Consider the following 19,503-nt stretch of genomic DNA (forward strand, 5'->3'; position numbering starts at 1 on the left):
GACGGCCAGAACGCTCCCTGCACTCGACGTGCTAAAGTGTTCAGTGGCATGGGAAAACATTCATGAGATCACGCGCGCGCACTTCTACGCCTTTCAGGAGGCGATCGTTGACGATTTTGGGCAAAAAAAACGCACACGTATAGTAGAACCCCGTTACAGTCGAAACCACTTAGAGTGTAGACCGCTTATAACGTAAGACGCCGGAGTCGTGAATATCTGCACTCTAAGCGGTACCGCGCTATAACCAAAACAACGATTTTCAAGCCCTGCATGTATGCAAAACATGTAGACCAAGCAGCCGCGTGTATCCGAGAATCGAAGCGTGCGACTGGGGTTTTGCATCCGTTTAAATTTACGAACATTGAAAGGTTAATGTCCAAGTACCTACGATCTTCACATGAAGCAGACAAAGCAATAATTAAAAAAAAAATGTCTCAGTTTCACCCAAAAGGCGAAGCATCAATTGCGGTAGCAAATTAGTAGAGAGCTATAAAAGTAGGAATAGTAGTTTTATTGGCTGCATAAACTTCACACATTCGCTTACTAACTGAATTAACAAGCGTGGTGTCAACGCGCACAAGCAAACATGAATAGACTCGATGACCGCAGACAACCACTGTCAAAATGCGGGCGTGGAGAAACGCGGCCGTCGCAGCGGGCGAAGCTTGTTCGTGCGGCCTATCGCTTCAACGTAAACTGAGCGGCGTGAGCACAGCGCACACAAAGGTCAGAGCTGTGTGAAGATCGCGAAGATACGGTGTGCGCGACACCACCGACAGCCGGCACAGGCGCGAACGCATTTGTTGGCAGAGAAAGAAGCCCCCCCCCCCTCCCTCTCTCCCGTGCTGCCTTCCCGCTTTGCTCCTTTCGCGTGGGAGATTGCATCGCCAATTCCCCTAGCGTCCGGTTGCAAGATACGCATTTAGGGCCACAGCAAAGTGTCGCCCACCCCTCCCTCCCATACCCCCACGGCCTTTCGCGCGATGGAAGTCGCGTTTGCTCTCCATTGTGCGTTCGCTCTCCGTGAAGGCACGCGCGTCCCCCGCGCGCTTTCACTCGCACAGACGGCACACGGCGACTATTTTATCGCCCTTGGACTCATGCTCCACGTCTCTTGCTCCTCCTCCACGTAGCCCTTGTTGATCTCCTCTCCCATCGGTGGGTGCACCTCGTTGAGAAGCGTGCTCGCTACCGCCCTTGTCGGCGAGATTTTCCCGCGGAAACCTCATTATAACCGGTATTTCGTCTCATGCGGCTGCACTGTAAGCGGTATGCGTATACATGGAGTACTATAGGAAAATTAACGGGAGTCTAAAAAGACCGTACTACAGTGTAGACCGCTTATAACATAAGTTGCCGGAGTCGCGAATATCCGCACTATAAGCGGTACTGCACTATAACCAAAGCAACAATTTTCAAGGCCCACACATATGCAAAACATGTGCACCGAGCCGCCACGTGTATGCGACAGTCGAGGAATGCGGCTAGAACGTTTGCATTCAATTTACAGTCGAATCTCGTTAATTCGAACCAAATCACGCGGCGGTGCCTCCGACCGGCATTGCTCCGGCACCGCCATAGAGTAAAAGCTTAGGAGAGACCCCTCAATGTTGCGCGCGAACGAAAAAAAAAAAAAACAAGCGTCGGAAATTTCACCCTCTCTCAAATGGCAAGGTCGCCGATTCTGCATTGCGCCGGAACATGCGTGTACGTGCCGATGTCTCAGCCACGCTACCATAGCCACGCGTAGAAAATGGCAGTGAACCCTTCTTTCTCCTTTGTGCTTCCTCTACTTTCTAGTCACGTGTTGACCTTGCACACTGCGGCTACGGCGCAGAGGTAAAGCCCTTTACGCAGAGGGAAGCAGCGGCGCTGTCCCAGGTCAGCCAACGAAACTTCCCACGCCGGCAAGCGCCCACTCCCCGATAACGGCAGAAAACGAAACTTCAGGGAGCTGGCGCTGGGCCGGCTGCGGCGGCACCTGCACGGCGGCGGGCGTGCACAGTGACAGTCGAAAGTAAAGGAGCTACGAGGGAGGGCGAGGGGGAGCCACTGAAGCGGCAGAGTTGCCGAGGTGAAATCCGCTTCCCTGCCGCCCTCCTCCCTCACATTCCACGGTCTCCGCGTGCGCCCTTCGCCGTGCTGTGCCGGCGCCGCTGCTCCCTGAAGTTTCGTTTACTGCCGTTATTGTGAAGCGAGCATCGGCCGGCGTTGGCAGTTTCGTGGCCCTCGCTCGCTATGTGCGCCGTGTTATTTCACGACTCGCACTCAAGATTCTGGTTTCAGCCTCACTGGCTATTCGTTCGCACCACGTGCCCTTCTCCACTTCGTCTCTCTTTCTTCCTCGAGCACTCCTTGGGGCACCCGTTTGAGGGGAGCGTTCGTCGTCTCCGATGACTTCCGTACTCCCAGGCAGCCACACTGTAACCGGTATTTCGTCTCCCGCAACTGCACTATAAGCGATACATGTATACATGGAGTGCTATGGGAAAATTAACGGGAGTCTGAAAAGACCGCACTATATCCGGTCCTGCACTATAAGCGGTTACGTTATAAGTGGTCTATACTGTATAACAATATTCAAGTGCCACGAAAATTCTATTGTTATAACCGATAATTGTTATAACCAGGTTGCATGAAAAAAAAGCTGTTGTGAGAAAACAGTGCCCCTCCCCACCACCTTCCTCCATCTGGCGGCTAATAGTGTTGACTCGTTTAACTGTTTAAACTCTGCTTCCTGCACGCTCTGACCGCGTGTAACAAGTTGCGGCTGTCGGTGTTATACTGCTATAGTAAAATCACGTTAATTCAGATTTTACGGGACCAAAAAAATGTCCGAATTAACCGTATGTCGAATTATTGAAGGTATCAAGAAAACAACAAACAAATGCTTTCTACGTCAACACGTTTTTATTTACTGAATCAGCAGAATCATGTTTCTATTTTGCACAAAAGTAGTGTGGAAGCTGCCATTCTCGTCATCTCGTGACCGATTAGCGCTCGCAGCAGCGAAGGCCTCGTGACTTTTCACAGCACGGCTGCAGCGCACGTCTTCATCTGCGACGCTCTTTTCGCTACTGCTTGCACATCCCTTTATTTTTTCACCAGGCCGCCGCCCATCACAATTTAGACGGTGCTCTTCATCCTCGACAGCTTTGCACTGAGTAAGAACGAAACTATTGTTCACCACGGCCACTGTCGACGCGATCATCGACTGCGACCTTGCGATTCTGAAGGCGCGCGGCCGACACACGCAGAGTCAAAACGAAACTACCATTTGCTGCAACTGCAAACGAAGCCGCGGTCGCTATCGACGCGATCATGGATGGCGACTACTCAGTTATGAAGGCACGCGGCCGACGCGCGTACCGAGTCAAAATGAAACTACTGCTCGGCGCAAGGGCTGCGGATGAAGTCGCGGCCAACGCTGTGTTATGTGCGGCGGTAAATGAAAAAATAAAGGCTTTAAAGGCACAAATAGGCACGAAACGTCTTGCCATTGCCGTCATACCAGTCCGATTTTCACTGTTGATCATGGCCACACGAACTCCGTCGCTTCGTTTCGGTGGACGATAATGCCGTTTTGGCTCTATTGCGTGGCAAATTTGCGGCGCTCCTTCAGCCCAGCTGATCAGCGCAGTTGGGGCGGTCCATTCATGTTTCGGAGGGTCGCTCTGCGCAGAGCTATGCGTGCAGCCCTTTCATGTTCGGAGGGGTGGAAGGGCAACGGGACAGAGGCGTGCGAGGCTGGCGATGTGGAGAAGGATGGAAAACAATGCACGGTGGCGTGCAGCGGCTCAAATTTTTTTTTTTGTTTTTTTTTTGTTTACAAGGAGTTCTCATTCCATTCCCTTTTGACACGGACACCCAGTGGCCAGACTTCGTTATAACCAATAATGCGGCATGGGGGCATTGTAGTAAGTGGGTTATTTCACCATAGAAAACATACAAAATTTGACGGTGCTGCAGCTTCTCATTGTTATAGACGATATATTGTTAAAAGCGGTATTGTTATAAGTGGGTTCGACTGTAATACGTTTTTCAAGGGACTGCAAAAACAAAAAAGAAGTAGCAGTTTTGCTCGAAAGGTTTGCGATAGCAAATTAGTAGACAGCTGTACGAAGTAAGATAGTAGCTTTATCGGCTGTATAAACTTGTAAACATTCGCTTACTAAGTTAACAAGCACAGTGTCACGCATGCACAGTAAACACAAACACATCTTGCTCGATGATCGCGGAAACTCGCTGTCATAACGCTGGAGTAAGGAAGCACGGCAGCAAGCGAATTGACCTATGCGCTGTTTCTCGCTTCAAACCGAATAACGCCGAAAGCACAGCGCATACTAAGCTATCAGGCACTAGGCGCACTTTGTCAATATCCCAGATCGTTTTGAAGATGAGCCCCGCGCGGGCACGCACTTTGCGCACGTCGCAGATTGCTTTCAAGATTGCTTTCAACAGGTGACCGGCAACGTGCCGGTCGCCTGTTGCAACGTACAAGTTGGCTGCACCACTAAATTTACATGACCGCCACATTCAAAAGCAACGTAAGATATGGGAAAATTACAGATTGGCAACGTATCAAGGGGAACTTAGCACTTCCCTACCATGGGAAAAATAGGTGTTTTTTGTATGTTACGGCAGATGTTTTTTTCTGGAACTACTGCACTCAATATTTAATGTATTACATAAATAGAAAGCAAAATGAATGCACTTTTCACGCATAAAAGTTTTATTAACGAGATGTATGTCATAAAAATATATAAATTGTTAAAATCAAGATTGTGTGATAAAATTGAACAAAGTTTGTAAAGACACGCTTGTATCTACTAAGAAAATGTTACGAAAATTATGAGATATACAAAATCTATTGCTGTCTATTAGGCACTATCTCCAAAAAACATCAAAATTTTTTGTTGAACAGTCATTTCGCTACAAAAATTTTCTGCAAGCACTACAGTCGGGCGTGTTGGGCTGCGGCCGCCGATGTTCTGGGCTGGTTTGCGTCATCGTCGCTTTCAGACTCAAAGTCCGACAAAATGTCAGTGTCCTCTGACTCACTGCTATTCGATGTATCGATAAGATCAGCCGGAGAGGCAGCTGAATCGCAATATCTGCAATATCCCGAAGCGCGCGTACCGTTTTCGGAGCCGGACATTTTTGTCCGGCTCCATTTTTGTCTGCTTTGACGATCGCGAAACTTCAAAGCACATTTAAAAATCACCGCTTGGCAGGAAAAAAACTAACTGCTTAGAAAACAAAAATCTAGTTTCTCCTTTTTCACGTCCGATGGCGCAGTGTGTTCGTGAGCGGCACGGAAGGTCTCGAAAGCAGCGTTTCAAACCATCAATGGCAGGCCGCCATTTTTTCCTTCTCCTTTGACCATCGCGAAACTTGGGAGTGCGCTGAGAAAACTAAAATACATTCACCTCCTCTACGTCTGATAGCACAGTATGTCCGTGAGTGGCACGGAAGGTCTCGAAAACGGTGTTTCAAACCATCGATATAGGGCTAACCATGCCCAATGGGCGTGGTACGGAAAGAGTTAATACATGGAAGTCAATGTAGGATTCAGGTCGGGACCGCAAGGACGCGACGTAGCAGCCGGGAAAACGCAGCAGCAAGGAACGTATCAACGGGGTTCCACTACTATTAGGAATTTTTTGTGCTAAAAATAATCATTTTTTCTTGATTTTGTATGTTTTAATGATACGAATTTTAGGGGACACAAATATTTCACGTGACTCCTTGAGATTCGTATCACCGATATTTTACTGTATTTCTTTTTAATGCAATGATATGGATTTGCAAACTTAGTGCTTCATATCTTTTTTTAGCTTACCAATTTTTGAGAATTTTTCTAAAAATTCTGGGCATAATAATTTTATTTCGTCGAGTCACTACAATTTCACTTTCTCTCTCAAATGCAACAAATTTCATTCAAATTGCTACAGTGATTGCCCTTTTTGTGTGGTACATGTATATTTGGATAGGGAAATTACGGTCAGGCCTGAGCTAAAGCTTCCTCTTAATAGACCATCTTCAAATTGTTATAGCACACACACAAAAATACACACACAGTAAGTGCAGCCTCCTGCATTTTTAACTACATCGCGTGAGAACACTATAAAGTGGTCGTGCGTCGTCCTGAAGGGAGCATCGCATTAGATGACTCTTGCACAGGAGAGTGCTTAGTGCGCTTGAGAGTACTCAAGCGCACTAAGCACTCTCCTCTTGATAAAATGATGCGTGATGGATGCTCGTTTGATATAGTTAAAAATGCGGGAGGCTGTACATGGGACAACACAAAGCACTATGTGCATTCTGTCCATGTACCTTCTGTATTCGTGTCTGAGTGCATGCACTTCAATAACTTTGTTGTAATCAGGGCTCTTAAAAGGGTCATCTGGAAGTGCCATAAAATTTCCTAGATTTAAAAGCCTGTCATACTTCCTTACGTCTAAAGCAACTGACCCCCCCCCCCCCCCCCCTTCTTTCTTCATTGGAAATGATCGAGCACCAACAACACCTTTTGTATGAAACTTTCTTTATCCTAGATGTGAAACTCTATGACTCGGCCAACACAATACAATGTCGTAGATTGCCCATTGACCTGTGGGAGCTTGTCAGCTGCTGGTAAATTCTGCACAATGATTCTGAAAGCCTAATGCAGTGAATGAATGTGAAAATGCAAGCGGAAAACGTAGCACAATGCATGAAACATTCAGTAACTGAGAAACATGCATGATGTCATTCAAGAAACATTAAAGCTTTTGTTCCATCGCCACTGTGGGCTATTAATGATGCTGTAGGAGTGGACTAAAGATTAATTGGGCGACAGATTAAAAGCACCATCTAGAGTACCCCCTTGCACTGACTAGGCAATATTAGCTCGTGTAAACAGTCGCAAATCATCTATGAACACATCATTTTCCCCCAGTACAATTGTGCTGTGGGATGCCCTTCTCAGTCACATATTTTCATGCACCGACCACAAAAAATTCTGCGTGAAGCTATCAGCTCACTTCACATAGCTTCCTAAACCCCACTTCTGAAAAGGTGCATCACACATTCTTTGGAAACATGTCTATAGGCTGCATTCCTGACTATTTTGTTCATTTGTTTATTACTTTTATGTGATATTATTATTATTATTATTATTATTATTATTATTATTATTATTATTATTATTATTATTATTATTTGTGTGTGTGACATGACATGCACTTTTTGCCACTGATGTTGATCATTTCTGCTGTTTCACCCTACACTTGAATGTAGATTTACTTATGTTGAAAATTGATCTTTTTCTTTTTTTTTTGTTGTCATAACTATTGCAGTCGTATATTTCTGTAATATTTTCTGTTTTGTAATTATCTGATGCTTACGTGCCTCTCTATCCTGCCCGTGTGTAAATGCTTCTGGGGCCTTAAGGAGGAAATAACTGAATGGAAGTGAAATTGGACTAATCAAGTAAGGTGAGCTATAGTTGGTTACAAGTATTATGGAACATGATCTCCCGGCGCAAATTTAGATGGGACAGAGCTTGGGTTTGCTGTACCCAGACCCATTGTGTTGGGTCGGCAACTATCGTGTTTCACTGCTGAGCACAATGTCACAGGTTTGTTCTCCGGGGCTGTCGCAGCCACATTGGGGCCATCATGAGGTCAGGAGCACACCTCAATTTAGGTGCTTGTTTAAAAAACCCCAGGTGTTCAAAATTAATCTGGAGCCCTCCACTGTAACCCTTAAACCTCAATAAACCTCAACTGTCAACCTCCTTCTTGGATCTTTTAGTAAAGTGATGGCACTGCTGAGGGAATGCAATGTTACTGGATTCGATCTCTGGGTCAAGGTCAGTTTTTGCACAACCGCAAAATTTGCTTTTCGAAGAAAATGAAACTGCTCACGTTGTAGCGCTATAGTACAGCGAAGTGGGTGCCAGTGTTCAATTCACTTCCTTCCTGCATTTCGTACAAAAATAAGAAAGGGGGGTATGAGAGAGAAAAAGCATGTCTCTGAACCTTTGCAGAAGAGTGTTAACTGACAGTGAATCAAGCTTGACAGTATGACATAGCTGTGAAAAAACTGCGGCGTGCACGTCATGAGCATCACAGACTACAAGAAAAACTATATTGTTGCTGCACGGGAGCACATACCATAAAAAAACAGTACAAGCATATTGGCCTTAGCTCCGAAAGGGGAAAAGATAGTAAAAGCTCGATGATACGAATCTCACGGGGTCACGAAAAATATTCGTATTAGCCGAAATTCGTATCATCGAAACACAATTAAAAATACTGTCGAATCTCGATAATTCGAACTCGAAGGGGCCCGAAAATTTGTTCAAATTAAAAGGACGTATTTTTGAAGTATTCGTGCACCATAGCACGATGCACGAACGGTGCGAGTCGTGAAATATCGCGGCGCGCAAGCGCATAGCAAGCGCAGGCCACGAAACTGCCCACGCCGGCTAACGGTCGCTTCCCGATAACGACAGAAAACAAAGCTTCAGGGAGCGAGCGGGTGGCGCCGGCACACGGGTGCGCGCGGAGACCGTCGAAGGTGAGGGAGGAGGGCGGCAGGGAAGCGGATTTGGCCGCGTCAACTCCGCCGCTTCGGTGGCTCCCCTCGCCCTCCCTCTCAACTCCCTCGTAGCTCTCTCACCTTCGACTCCGTGCGCACATCTCCGTGCGCGCCCGCCTCCGTGCTGGCGCCAGCTTATTTTAGCCGCCCCCTGAAGTTTCGTTTTCTGCTGTTATCGGGAAGCGAGCGTTTGCGGGCGTGGCAGTTTCGTTGGCCCGACTGTGCCTCCGCCGCTGCTTCCCTCTGCGCTGCTGCCGCAGCGTGCAAGGTCAACATGTGACTAGAAAATAGAGGAGAAGGGTTCACTGCCATTTTATCCGCGTCGGCACTCTTGTGTGCTAGAATACGGTTGTCTAGAACACTCTAGTCGGCACATACACGCTTGTTCCGGCGTGATGCAGAAACGGCGACCTTGCAATTTGAGAGAGGGGGAAATTTCCGCCGCTCGTTCTTTTTTTTTTTTTCCCGTTCCTTCGCGCGCGGCATTGAGGGGTCTCTCCTGAGCTTTTGCTCTACGGCGGTGTCGGAGCAATGCCGGTCGGAGGCGCCGCCGCGTTATTTGGCGCGCTGCTAAGAGCATTGTCGGTGCGCAATATGTTCGAAATAAGCGTGTTCGAATTAACGAGATTCGACTGTAGCTAAATTAAAGAGTCAGAGGTGAACTCACTCAGGCACATGTACGTAAAAAGCATTTATTTCTTGAAGCGCCACCGCTTCAAACTCTTCGCGCCCAGTCGCGGAGTCCGCGCTGTCCGGCGCCGCGCCTCCGCACCAATAGAGAAGGAGAGAAAGCGCGTGACTGCGCGCTGTTCTCTTTCGCGGCCGTCGGTGGGGCGGCGTTTATTCGTATCAACCGACGCAGGCTGAAAATCGATTCGTAACAACCGTTCTCTAGCATGTTGCAAAGTAATAGGGCTCGGCCGGGACCACAGAAAAATTCGTATCATCCGGAAATTCGTATTAGCCGTGATCGTATCATCGAGCTTTTACTGTATTTATAAAAGAAAGCAATATTCACAATTGTGTTCTGCTTCAGAACAATACTGTTTATGAATGAAAAAATAAAATAAAACAATAAATAAAAAATTGATGGTGTGTCTGCATTTTGGGAGATGTTTGATGACTTAATGCAATTAGCAATCAATGTGACTGGGTGTGTGATTAGTGATATGTTTTATATGTTACGATAATTATTCTGAAAAGCGGCACATACCCAGTGTCCCAAGTTGGTGTGAAAGGAAAACGGTTAAATCCCGACGCAGATAGATACTGGAAAGTGTGTAAAGTATTGTAAGGATGCTAATTGCACTAAAACATGATCTGTTAATGATTGACACAAGTTTGAGGTTAAATTAAAATTTGCTGACGGGCGTGGCGACGTGTGCAGGCGTGCGAAGGCACACTGGGCCTGCTGTGCCCCATGCGACCCATCTGCTTTGGCCTGCTGTCACGGGGCAGCCACATGAGCCTGCTGCTGCCCACCCACACGTACCGCATGCTGCCCCCGTCCCAGGAGGCTGCACCAATCAGGTAGTAGTACTTGGATTGCGCTTACTGCTCTTGTGTTGTACCACGGGCGAAGCACTTGAAACTAGTAATAGCACGCTTGGGACGGGATGGCTGTGAGAGGGACACATACAACATATACACTCGAACCTCGTCGTAACGAAACGGGATATAACGAAATAAGGGATAGAATGAAGTAAATGAAATTCCCCTTGAAATCCCCATAGAAATTCGTGTATATAAAGCCTCGTTTTAACGAAGTGAAATTTTCCTGCCAATGAATATAACGAACTAAATTCGGCTCCAAAACCAAAAAATACCCGACGGTTGCACGCCGAATACGTCGTTTTCCGCGGGGTTCGGCACCCGTTCACCGGGCAGCTCAAAGCTCCCGCGTCACCGCGTCGAATACGCTGTCGAGCAACACTGTTTTTTCCCACCACCGCGCATAGCTGCGCTCAAGCGGCACAAGAAGTGGCTCACTATCGCACTTCTACACTGACCTCTCTCTCTCTCGCGTTACCTAATTTGACATTACCCAAACGGATTTTAAAGGGACATTAAAGAGAGAAATAGTTTCACCTGCAGTAGTATATTACCCTTGTACAGTAGTAAAAAAAAATCGCTCATCATGAGAGGAGGCTTCTGGAGGACCGACTGTGGTGCTAGTTGAACTTGGATTGTGACTATGGTAGCTTTGCGCAAAGTGATGGATGGGCACAAAAACAACAGGGAGCGTGCTCCCTAAGAGCTCTTAAGAGAAGGCTCACAAACAAGGAGGAGGACAAGTCTTCACATTTGGTCGCGCATGTAACTGCATGTCGACTGTGGGAGACCATGGTTCTTAGGCAGCAGCAAAATCTGTATGTCTCGATTGGCCTCTGAGGCATTTTTTATAAACAATAATGCCCCTGCCTGTATCAGTGAAGCTTCCGTAAGCCTGTGCTCTTCTGAGTACAATTCTATGCAAATTGCTCTTTGACATGCACAAACTTTGTTCCGCGGTTCTTCTCTGTATAATGCAGTGATGCAACGATGCACATGCGCTTCAAATAGCCCATATGTCGGCACAAGTGGCACGTCAATAAGCAGTTGGTAGTAGGGCTCGTTCTTGTAAGTTTTGCTGTTTTTGTGTCCGTTCATTACTTTGCGCTAAGCTACCATGGTCAGAGAGAAAGCTTGGCAAGACAGAAATGATGCAACAACTGAAGACAGGTGGCGACACTTCCTCCAAGTTGCCGCACCAGCTCGCCGTGATGTCGGGGGCTTTGATAGTGTCTGCACTGGCTTAGGTTATTTTATTGTGGTAACAATTATGTGGATACTCCAGGTGAATTTCTGCTGTCGCTGTGATGTTTCAATTCAGTATATGTATGCTCTATGTTTCTCTAGTTGACATTAAGAGAAAAAAGTGGAGCTGGGCCGGCCATGTAATGGGTGAGGTTGATAACCAGTGGACCATTAGAGTTGCTAAGGGAAGGGAAGTGCGGTTGAGGACGGAAGAAAATCAGGTGAGGGGATGAAATTAGGAAATTTGTAAGTGCAAGTTGGGGAATCAGCTAGTGCAAGACAGGGGTAATTGGAGATTACTGGGAGAAGCCTTCATCCTGCAGTGGATGATGATGCTCTATGTTTACCTAGATAGATGCAATATTATTGAACTGCCAAAGTTGCGGATACCAGGCATTATGTTCTTGAGTGAATTGTTCCTCAGAAGTTTTTAGAATTGCAGCGTGCAAACAAAAGTCATTACACATTTCATTCAGAGCGCATGCCTTTTATCCTAAATCTTCCCAGACTATTAGAATGCGCATAACGATATTAGTGCTTACACTCGGAAAGTGATGTAATGCGATTTCACTAGCATCACTCTTCGCAGGCAGTGCAGTGGCACCTGTGCGATGTCATTACAGGCCCTGCATAGCACGTTAAAGCACTCAAGGGTGCCAGAAATTTTGGCGCACCAGTCCGTATGTCGTATTCGCGTATAGTCGCACCCATGTATAGTTACAACACTGTCCGAGCAGTTCAAGCGCAATGCTCAACCTTGCCGTTGCTGTCAGTGCTTCGCCATTTTGGCAAAACTGACAATTTCTTTACCAAAGGTGGACTACATTCTATTTTGAAAGCACCAAGGACCGGACTTAGCAAGTTTAAAGAATTGTACTGAGCCACATCTGCCTAAATATTGTGTGCGTGTGTACCTCAGCAGCAAGATCTGTGAGGCCTCTGATGCACGCACCCTCCCCCCTTGCACACACTCTCTCTCAAGCACTATGCTGGAATTTGGACACAAAATTCAAAACATGGAAGCTTGCCTTTCAATTTTCTCTTCTACTAATGAACATATTACCGCGGAATAATGAAAATGTAGTTTTGAAACAGTGTTGTGTCATTCCAAAACTCATTATTGTCTCATTTTAGTGTCTCTTCAACTACAGTAGATTTCTAGTGATCCAGATGTATAAAACTGCATTGTTTTCTGCAATAGCATATAGTAGTTCTGATTATAAACTCGGCCCTTATTGACAAAGCTATCTTGTGGGAGTGTGTCCTATTTTGCCTGTGCTCGGGCACCCATGACTCATGATAGCGATTGACGTGGTAATGAGATACAGTAAAAGCTCGATGATACGATCACGGCTAATACGAATTTCCGGATGATACGAATTTTTCTGTGGTCCCGGCCGAGCCCCATTACTTTGCAACGTGCTAGAGAACGGTTGTTACGAATCGATTTTCAGCCTGCGTCGGTTGATACGAATAAACGCCGCCCCACCAACGGCCGCGAAAGAGAACAGCGCGCAGTCACGCGCTTTCTCTCCTCTTTTGGTGCGGAGGCACAGCGCCGGACAGCGCGGACTCCGCGACTGGGCGCGAAGAGTTTGAAGCGGTGGCACTTTTGGTGCTTTTGTACTTCTCCTCCTTTTCTGCGAGCCGTCAGATGGAGTGGCTGCTGCGCTTCGGGCCGCGTTCTTCGTGTTTGCACCATTTTGCCTAGTCGCAGCGAGCTATGTCTCGCAAGCGGAAAGCACTCTCCTTTAAAGAGAAATTAGACATTCTTCGAAAGGTCGATGAGGATCCCAAGAGGAAGCGGACGGAGTTGGCTAAGGAGCTAGGCCTCGCAACGTCAACACTGAGCACAATTGTTGCACAGCGAGACTATCATGAAAAACGTGCTTTCGTTCAACGTCAACGCGAAGCAAGTGAATTCGAACGCGCTTATTTCGAACATACCGCGCACCGACAATGCTCTTAGCAGCACGCCAAATCACGCGGCGGCGCCTCCGACCGGCATTGCTCAGACACCGCCATAGAGCAAAAGTGGTCTTTATTCTATGGCAAAAGCTCAGGAGAGACCCCTCAATGCCGCGCGCGAAGGAAGGAGCGGGGAAAAAAAAAACCCCGCGGCGGAAATTTCACCCTCTCTCAAATTGCAACGTCGCCGTTTCTGCATCGCGCCGGAACAAGCGTGTACATGCCGACTAGTGTTCTAGACAACCGTATTCTAGCACACAATAGTGCCGACGTCTCAGCCACGCGGATAAAATGGCAGTGAACCCTTCTCTATTTTCTAGTCACATGTTGACCTTGCACGCTGCGGCAGCAGCGCAGAGGGAAGCAGCGGCGTAGGCACAGTCGGGCCAACGAAACTGCCACGCCCGCAAACGCTCGCTTCTCGATAACGGCAGAAAACGAAACTTTAGGGGGCGGCTAAAATAAGCTGGCGCCAGCACGGCGGCGGGCGCGTACGGAGATGTGCGCACGGAGTCGAAGGTGAGAGAGCTACGAGGGAGTTGAGAGGGAGGGCGAGGGGAGCCACCGAAGCGGCGGAGTTGACGCGGCCAAATCCGCTTTCCTGACACCCTCCTCCCTCACCTTCGACGGTCTCCTCGCGCACCCGTGTGCCGGCGCCGCCTGCTCGCTCCCTAAAGCTTTGTTTTCTGTCGTTATCGGGAAGCGACCGTTAGCCGGCGTGGGCAGTTTCGTGGCCCGCGTTTGCTATGCGCTTGCGCGCCGCGATATTTCACGACTCGCACCGTTCGTTCATCGTGCTATGGTGCACGAATACTTCAAAAATACGTCCTTTTAATTCGATCAAATTTTCGGGCCCCTTCGACTTCGAATTATCGAGATTCGACAGTAGTTTTAATTGTGTTTCGATGATACGAATTTCGGCTAATACGAATATTTTTCGTGACCCTGTGAGATTCGTATCATCGAGCTTTTACTGTAATTGGCTTTGCAAAGGCCAGACCCTGACAGCACATTTACATTACGACGCTTACATTGCTTTGCTCCTTGGTGGTGACCGCTTTACACCGGCTAAGCACAGTTACATGTTGTTGTTGATTCTGTGGAAAAAGAGTTGTCTAATCAGATTGTGCACACAATGCGAATAGTGGTGTACCCATCTCGAACGTACGTGAACATCATCAATTGCGCTGGAATGTACGATGTGTCATGTATGCAAAATCACGGACACAATTGACCCGTGGATCACATTGTGATGACCGACAACTGTGCTTACTGCTATTGTGCTTCCAGTGTCGCTTGATTTCCTGTGCACAAGTTTGCGACATTAGAAGTTAGATTCTTGACTCACTATTTGACAGTGCTTGGTTTCTTCGTCACTACAACATGACAATAGTACAGGTGTTTTGGGAATGCGAATCCTGAATTAAATGAATTGGAATCGACTGTCGCTTCATATGCCCAGCCAGTGTAATTTGGGATCCTTACCAGCAATACCATATCAACAAACTTGAAAGTGTACAAAGATTAGCAGTTAGGTTTGTTTACTCCTCCTACCTAAGTGCGCAATCTGTACCAGTCCTGGTTATGGTAAATTTAATGTAAACTCCTCGTCATATCCATTCCCACCTGGAAGAATTTCTCCTCGCACCAATTATTGTCATGCATTTTTACCATATAACCCATGAGTTGATGCATACAAATATTGATTCCTTGTATGCACTATAACGTAATGGAATAGTCTTACTCCGCAAGTTTTCACTGACACTGGCAGTTCGACATCTTTTGAATGAAAATTTAGAATTGTATTTTTCGCGAGCTGTATTTTCGGTTTTGTTCTTAAGATTGTACTAGTAGACCGATTGATAGTGGACCGTATTTTGTTACACCTGTGTGCTTCCACCCTGTAACAGCCTGTATGGGCTTACCGTATCGTAAATAAAAAAAAGTTAATAAAGCCTAGGCGATTGATGCCAATTATGCAGCAGCAGCAAGGAGCGCAAGGTGGTGACCATGCCGGTGCCCAAGGAACAGATTGAAGAAGAGGAGCGAGCACGTCGCTTCTCGTCGAGAGGCCACTGGGAGTTGTCGACAGCCGTCACGACCAACCACCTGCTGTCGGTGATTGCCCTGGCCAACACGCTCATGTCCATGAACAGTGCCACCTTCGTGCCTGACCAGGAGAAGCGCCGGAAGCTGCACAGGTCAGGTCACGCCAGCCTCTCCACTCCCGGAGAGTCTTACCCTCCTATTCAGAAATACACCTTCACTTGAAGCCATGACTTGACTAGGTCAAGTCTGGCTCAAGATAACACCTGACAGGAACACGGCAAAGAAAACGGAGGCAGAATTCAAAAACACTTGTGTAGTGAGCGTTGGATGCACGTTAAAGAAACCCAGGTGTTCAAAATTAATCTGCCTACTGTGCTGGCTGTGGCTTCCTTTTGTGAGAGAGTGCAATAGTTATTGTGTACTAAACATTGGCTGCACGTTAAGAAACCTCAGGTCATCAGAATTAATCCAGAGCCCTCTGCTACAGTGTCTCTCACATTAATAGTACAGTAGAAACCCGCTGATACGTTTTTCACGGGACCGTAAAGAAAAAAAAACGTAAGAGCCGGGAAACACAAGAGCCGAGAAATAGGAAAAATTGAGAAATGATAGTAGTGTTGAACTGCATACAATATTATTTTAATTCTTACGTGTGAAAAAAGTCGTAGTTTCGCCCTAAAGCCGAAGCATGGATTGCGATAGCAAATTAGCCGAGAACCATACATAGTAAGGATAGTAGTTTTATCGTCCGTATAAACTTGTAAACATTCGCTTATTAAATATATGAACAAGCAGTAGTGCACCAAGTAGGGCTAGTTGGTTGAAGTTCATATAGGAAAGATTTTAACTACGCACGTGTTGTCTTTTTCGTCATCCTTTGTCCCTGTTTATAGCGCAGTTAAAAGCTTTCCGATATATTAACAACCATGGTGTCAGCGCCCACAGGCAAACATGAACACATCACACTCGATGAGCGTGGACACGTGCTGTCAAACACTGGCGTTAGGAAGCGCCGCTACAGCAGCTAACGAAGTGACCTTCGTGCTATTGTCTGTCGCTTCAACGCAAACTGAGCGCCGAGAACACACAGCACACACAAAGCTACGAGCCGCCGACGCACCTACACTGCCTAGACTCTGCCCCCAAGGCAGATCACTTTCAAGATACGGCCTGCACTCGCGCCGCCGTTCAGTACGCAGTTGAAACCCAGAGTTCAACCACAGAATAAAGAACCAAGCCCGCTCCCCCTCCCTCCCCCTCGCTTCCTCGCCGGTGCCCCGAGCGCAACGGAAGAAGGCGTGCTTCCTCCCTGCCTTTCTTTCTTGCGCACGCGAGATTTAGATGCGGACGTTGGCTCCCCTCGCACGCTTTCACTTGCACATACAGCATACGGCGCGCGGCAACGGCGTTATCGCCCTTGGACTTTACACGGAACATCTATGCGGCAAAACCAATTTTAGGGCCACAACGCGTCATAGACACCATCTTTAGATAGAAAATACGGATCTCAAAGGCCATGCTTTTGCTGGCGGAAACCAAAAATACGCCATAGGTGTTGCCTCCGGTACTTTGAGTGGCCAATGCCATCGTCAAGCCACCAAGCCAAGCGACATGAAAATTCAAAATGGCCGCTCGGGTGGGCACGGGGTGGCAGTTCGAACGTATGATGCGGGAACGGTCCCACAGTTGCGACGCAACAGTGGGATTACCAATGCATTGGGTTCTATGGGAGCTGTGCTGGGACCGGCCGAAAACTATGTAGCAGCCGGGAAAACGCAGCACCCGGGAACGTAACAGCAGGGTTCTACTGTCATAATAATTTCTTTATTATGTGCCCCAAAGCCACAGCGGCTTGTGGGGCAGCGCCGTTGTGCTGCTTATTGATTTCAGATGTTAAACATTATTGACTACATTTCTCGATTCAAAATGCTTCTGTCTATTCTTGACCAACTGGCCTCTGCAATTTATTAAAGCTGTCGCATTTTCAAACAAGTATTTTGAAAGGATCAGGAAAGTGCTCTGCTGACTCTGTCGGTGACGCAGGCGACTGAGCCGTGCGGACAGCCGTGCCTTCATGATGTCGCCTGGGGAGGCCGGTGGTGGCGGCGTGGACGGCAATGCTGCCCTGGCCGCCATTCAGGAGGCACTGTCGCAGCAGCAGGCTCACGTCAAGCAGGGCTGGAGCTTGCTGGCTGCGATGCACTGTGTCCTGCTGCCTGACCACGTGCGCACGCCCGACTTCAAGCGACCACAGGTTGAAATGCTCGCGCGCCGGTGGCAGGACCGCTGCCTCGAGGTAGGCCCTGACATTCTCCTATCTTTATTTATTCATTTACAGTAGAACCTCATTGATACGGTCTCATTACGTACGATTTCCTGGCGCCAACATTCGCGATCGAGAACACAAAAAATGGCCCAATTGAGCTACACTTATTTTTAGCTACACTTTTAGCTACACGCCGCATTCACAGCTATTGCCGACAGCTCTAATGCGATAAGCATCTGCACCTATCGGTTTCATAGCGTGCGCTGCCTTTGAAAGCATACTGCATGCATTTAATAGACGACAACCTAAACGTCGTTCCCAGCTGCAGACTGCGATCATAAAATAAGTTTTTTATCCACTGCTAGATCTCATGTAAACAAGAAAAGGCGCGAGGCATGCGTGATCGGGAACAGTAGCCACCCCCTGCATCAGCTTCCCGCAATACTCACCCGCACATCTCACAATGCCAGCATGCTCTCAGTTTCTTATTCCGGTACCAACAAATTCCCTTTCAGTTGGTTGCATGCTGCATTCACTGCTATCGCCGCCAATGTTATTGCAATACGCATCTTCACCTTTCTGTCACTTTTCTGTCTTCCACATGGGGCAGTAGTGCCATTGGAAGCATACTGCACGCTTTTAGTAGACGATAACCTAAACGCGCCGCAGTTCCCTTCTGCGGGTGGCGCGATGTGAGCGTCATGTTTCGCTCCGACAGCATCCGGCATTTCGCACTAGCTCGATTTCGTTTCAGTTTCCCGTTGCCGTCCTAAAACACTGCGCTATATGAACACGCGTATCAGGCTGCGGGTGCCCCACCAGCTCGACGCGTGGCTCATGCCTCGTGCGCAACTATTCACGCAACATTTCATCTTACGTAGATGTCTACTACAGTTCAATCTTTCTAATATCATTTAGTTACGTTTGATCGTACATTCTCTCGGTTAGTACTTTTTTCCCCCGTTTTTTTTTTTTTTCAAGTACATATGAATGAGGTTCAACTGTATTTATTAGCTAGTTCTAGCTTGTCCATAGACTTATTACCAATTGCAGATTACCGGGTTATGGGTCATGGGCAACAATCAAGGACCTCACATTAAAGATTATGTTGCTACCAATGATCTACATCAGCAGGTAATTAGAATAAAGTAGGTCACAGCTCTCTGTCTGCTCTCTGGCTGAAATCTGTGTCTGAGGTGTCAGCCAGAGAGCAGAGACGTCGCTGCCAGCGTAGTTGCAGCTGTACACCTCTCCAGTAACCTGCTATAATGCAAACACTAATGTAGTTAAGAACAAGCTAGAACTTTTTATTTATAATATATTATACTGTAGGCCGCTATAAGGGCCTAAGCAGGAGGGCCAGGAGTTGTTATGGCAGTGTGCTGCTGAGCTCAAGGTCGCACCTTCCATTCCAGTCGCGTCTGTTGCATTTCGACAAGGACAACATGCAAAGAACGCTCGTGTACTTAGGTTTAAGTGCGCATTAAGAAACCTCAGGTGGTCAAAATGAATCCAGAGTTTCTCACTGCAGCATGCCACATAGTTGAATCATGGTACTATTAGCCTGTAAAACCCCATGTAAAAGCCAACAATTAATTTTTTTTATACATCATTGATCATTTAATCATGAATAGATCTCAAAAAAAGAAAAGGAGGCTTTTTTAACGTACCTCCTGGCTTCGAGTTTTATATATTGTGGGTTGTAATGGAGCTAAATACAAATAACAGTAATTATAATTATATTAGTTTTTTCCAATGATGATGTGATTACACATAACAATGATACAAAACAGACGGATGAAGCTGCATGTAAATCCATAACTGATAAGGCTAGTGCG

General features: G+C 47.2%; 1 protein-coding gene across 5 annotated transcripts in view; it reads left to right on the forward strand.

Moving 5' to 3' along the window:
- Positions 1 to 19,503, forward strand: part of LOC119455448 (WD repeat-containing protein 7) — a 136,616-nt gene that overhangs the window by 66,783 nt on the left and 50,330 nt on the right. For 4 of the 5 annotated variants that reach the window (XM_049668780.1, XM_049668783.1, XM_049668782.1 and 1 more), the window contains 3 exons: positions 9,974 to 10,119; positions 15,333 to 15,551; positions 17,443 to 17,695. In XM_049668780.1, coding sequence (XP_049524737.1) covers positions 9,974 to 10,119; positions 15,333 to 15,551; positions 17,443 to 17,695 — 618 coding nt within the window. The remainder of the gene's footprint in view (positions 1 to 9,973; positions 10,120 to 15,332; positions 15,552 to 17,442; positions 17,696 to 19,503) is intronic. The other variant, XM_049668781.1, reaches the window with a different exon arrangement.

This window comes from Dermacentor silvarum, chromosome 6 (genome assembly GCF_013339745.2).
Source record: "Dermacentor silvarum isolate Dsil-2018 chromosome 6, BIME_Dsil_1.4, whole genome shotgun sequence".
Lineage (NCBI taxonomy): Eukaryota > Metazoa > Arthropoda > Arachnida > Ixodida > Ixodidae > Dermacentor > Dermacentor silvarum.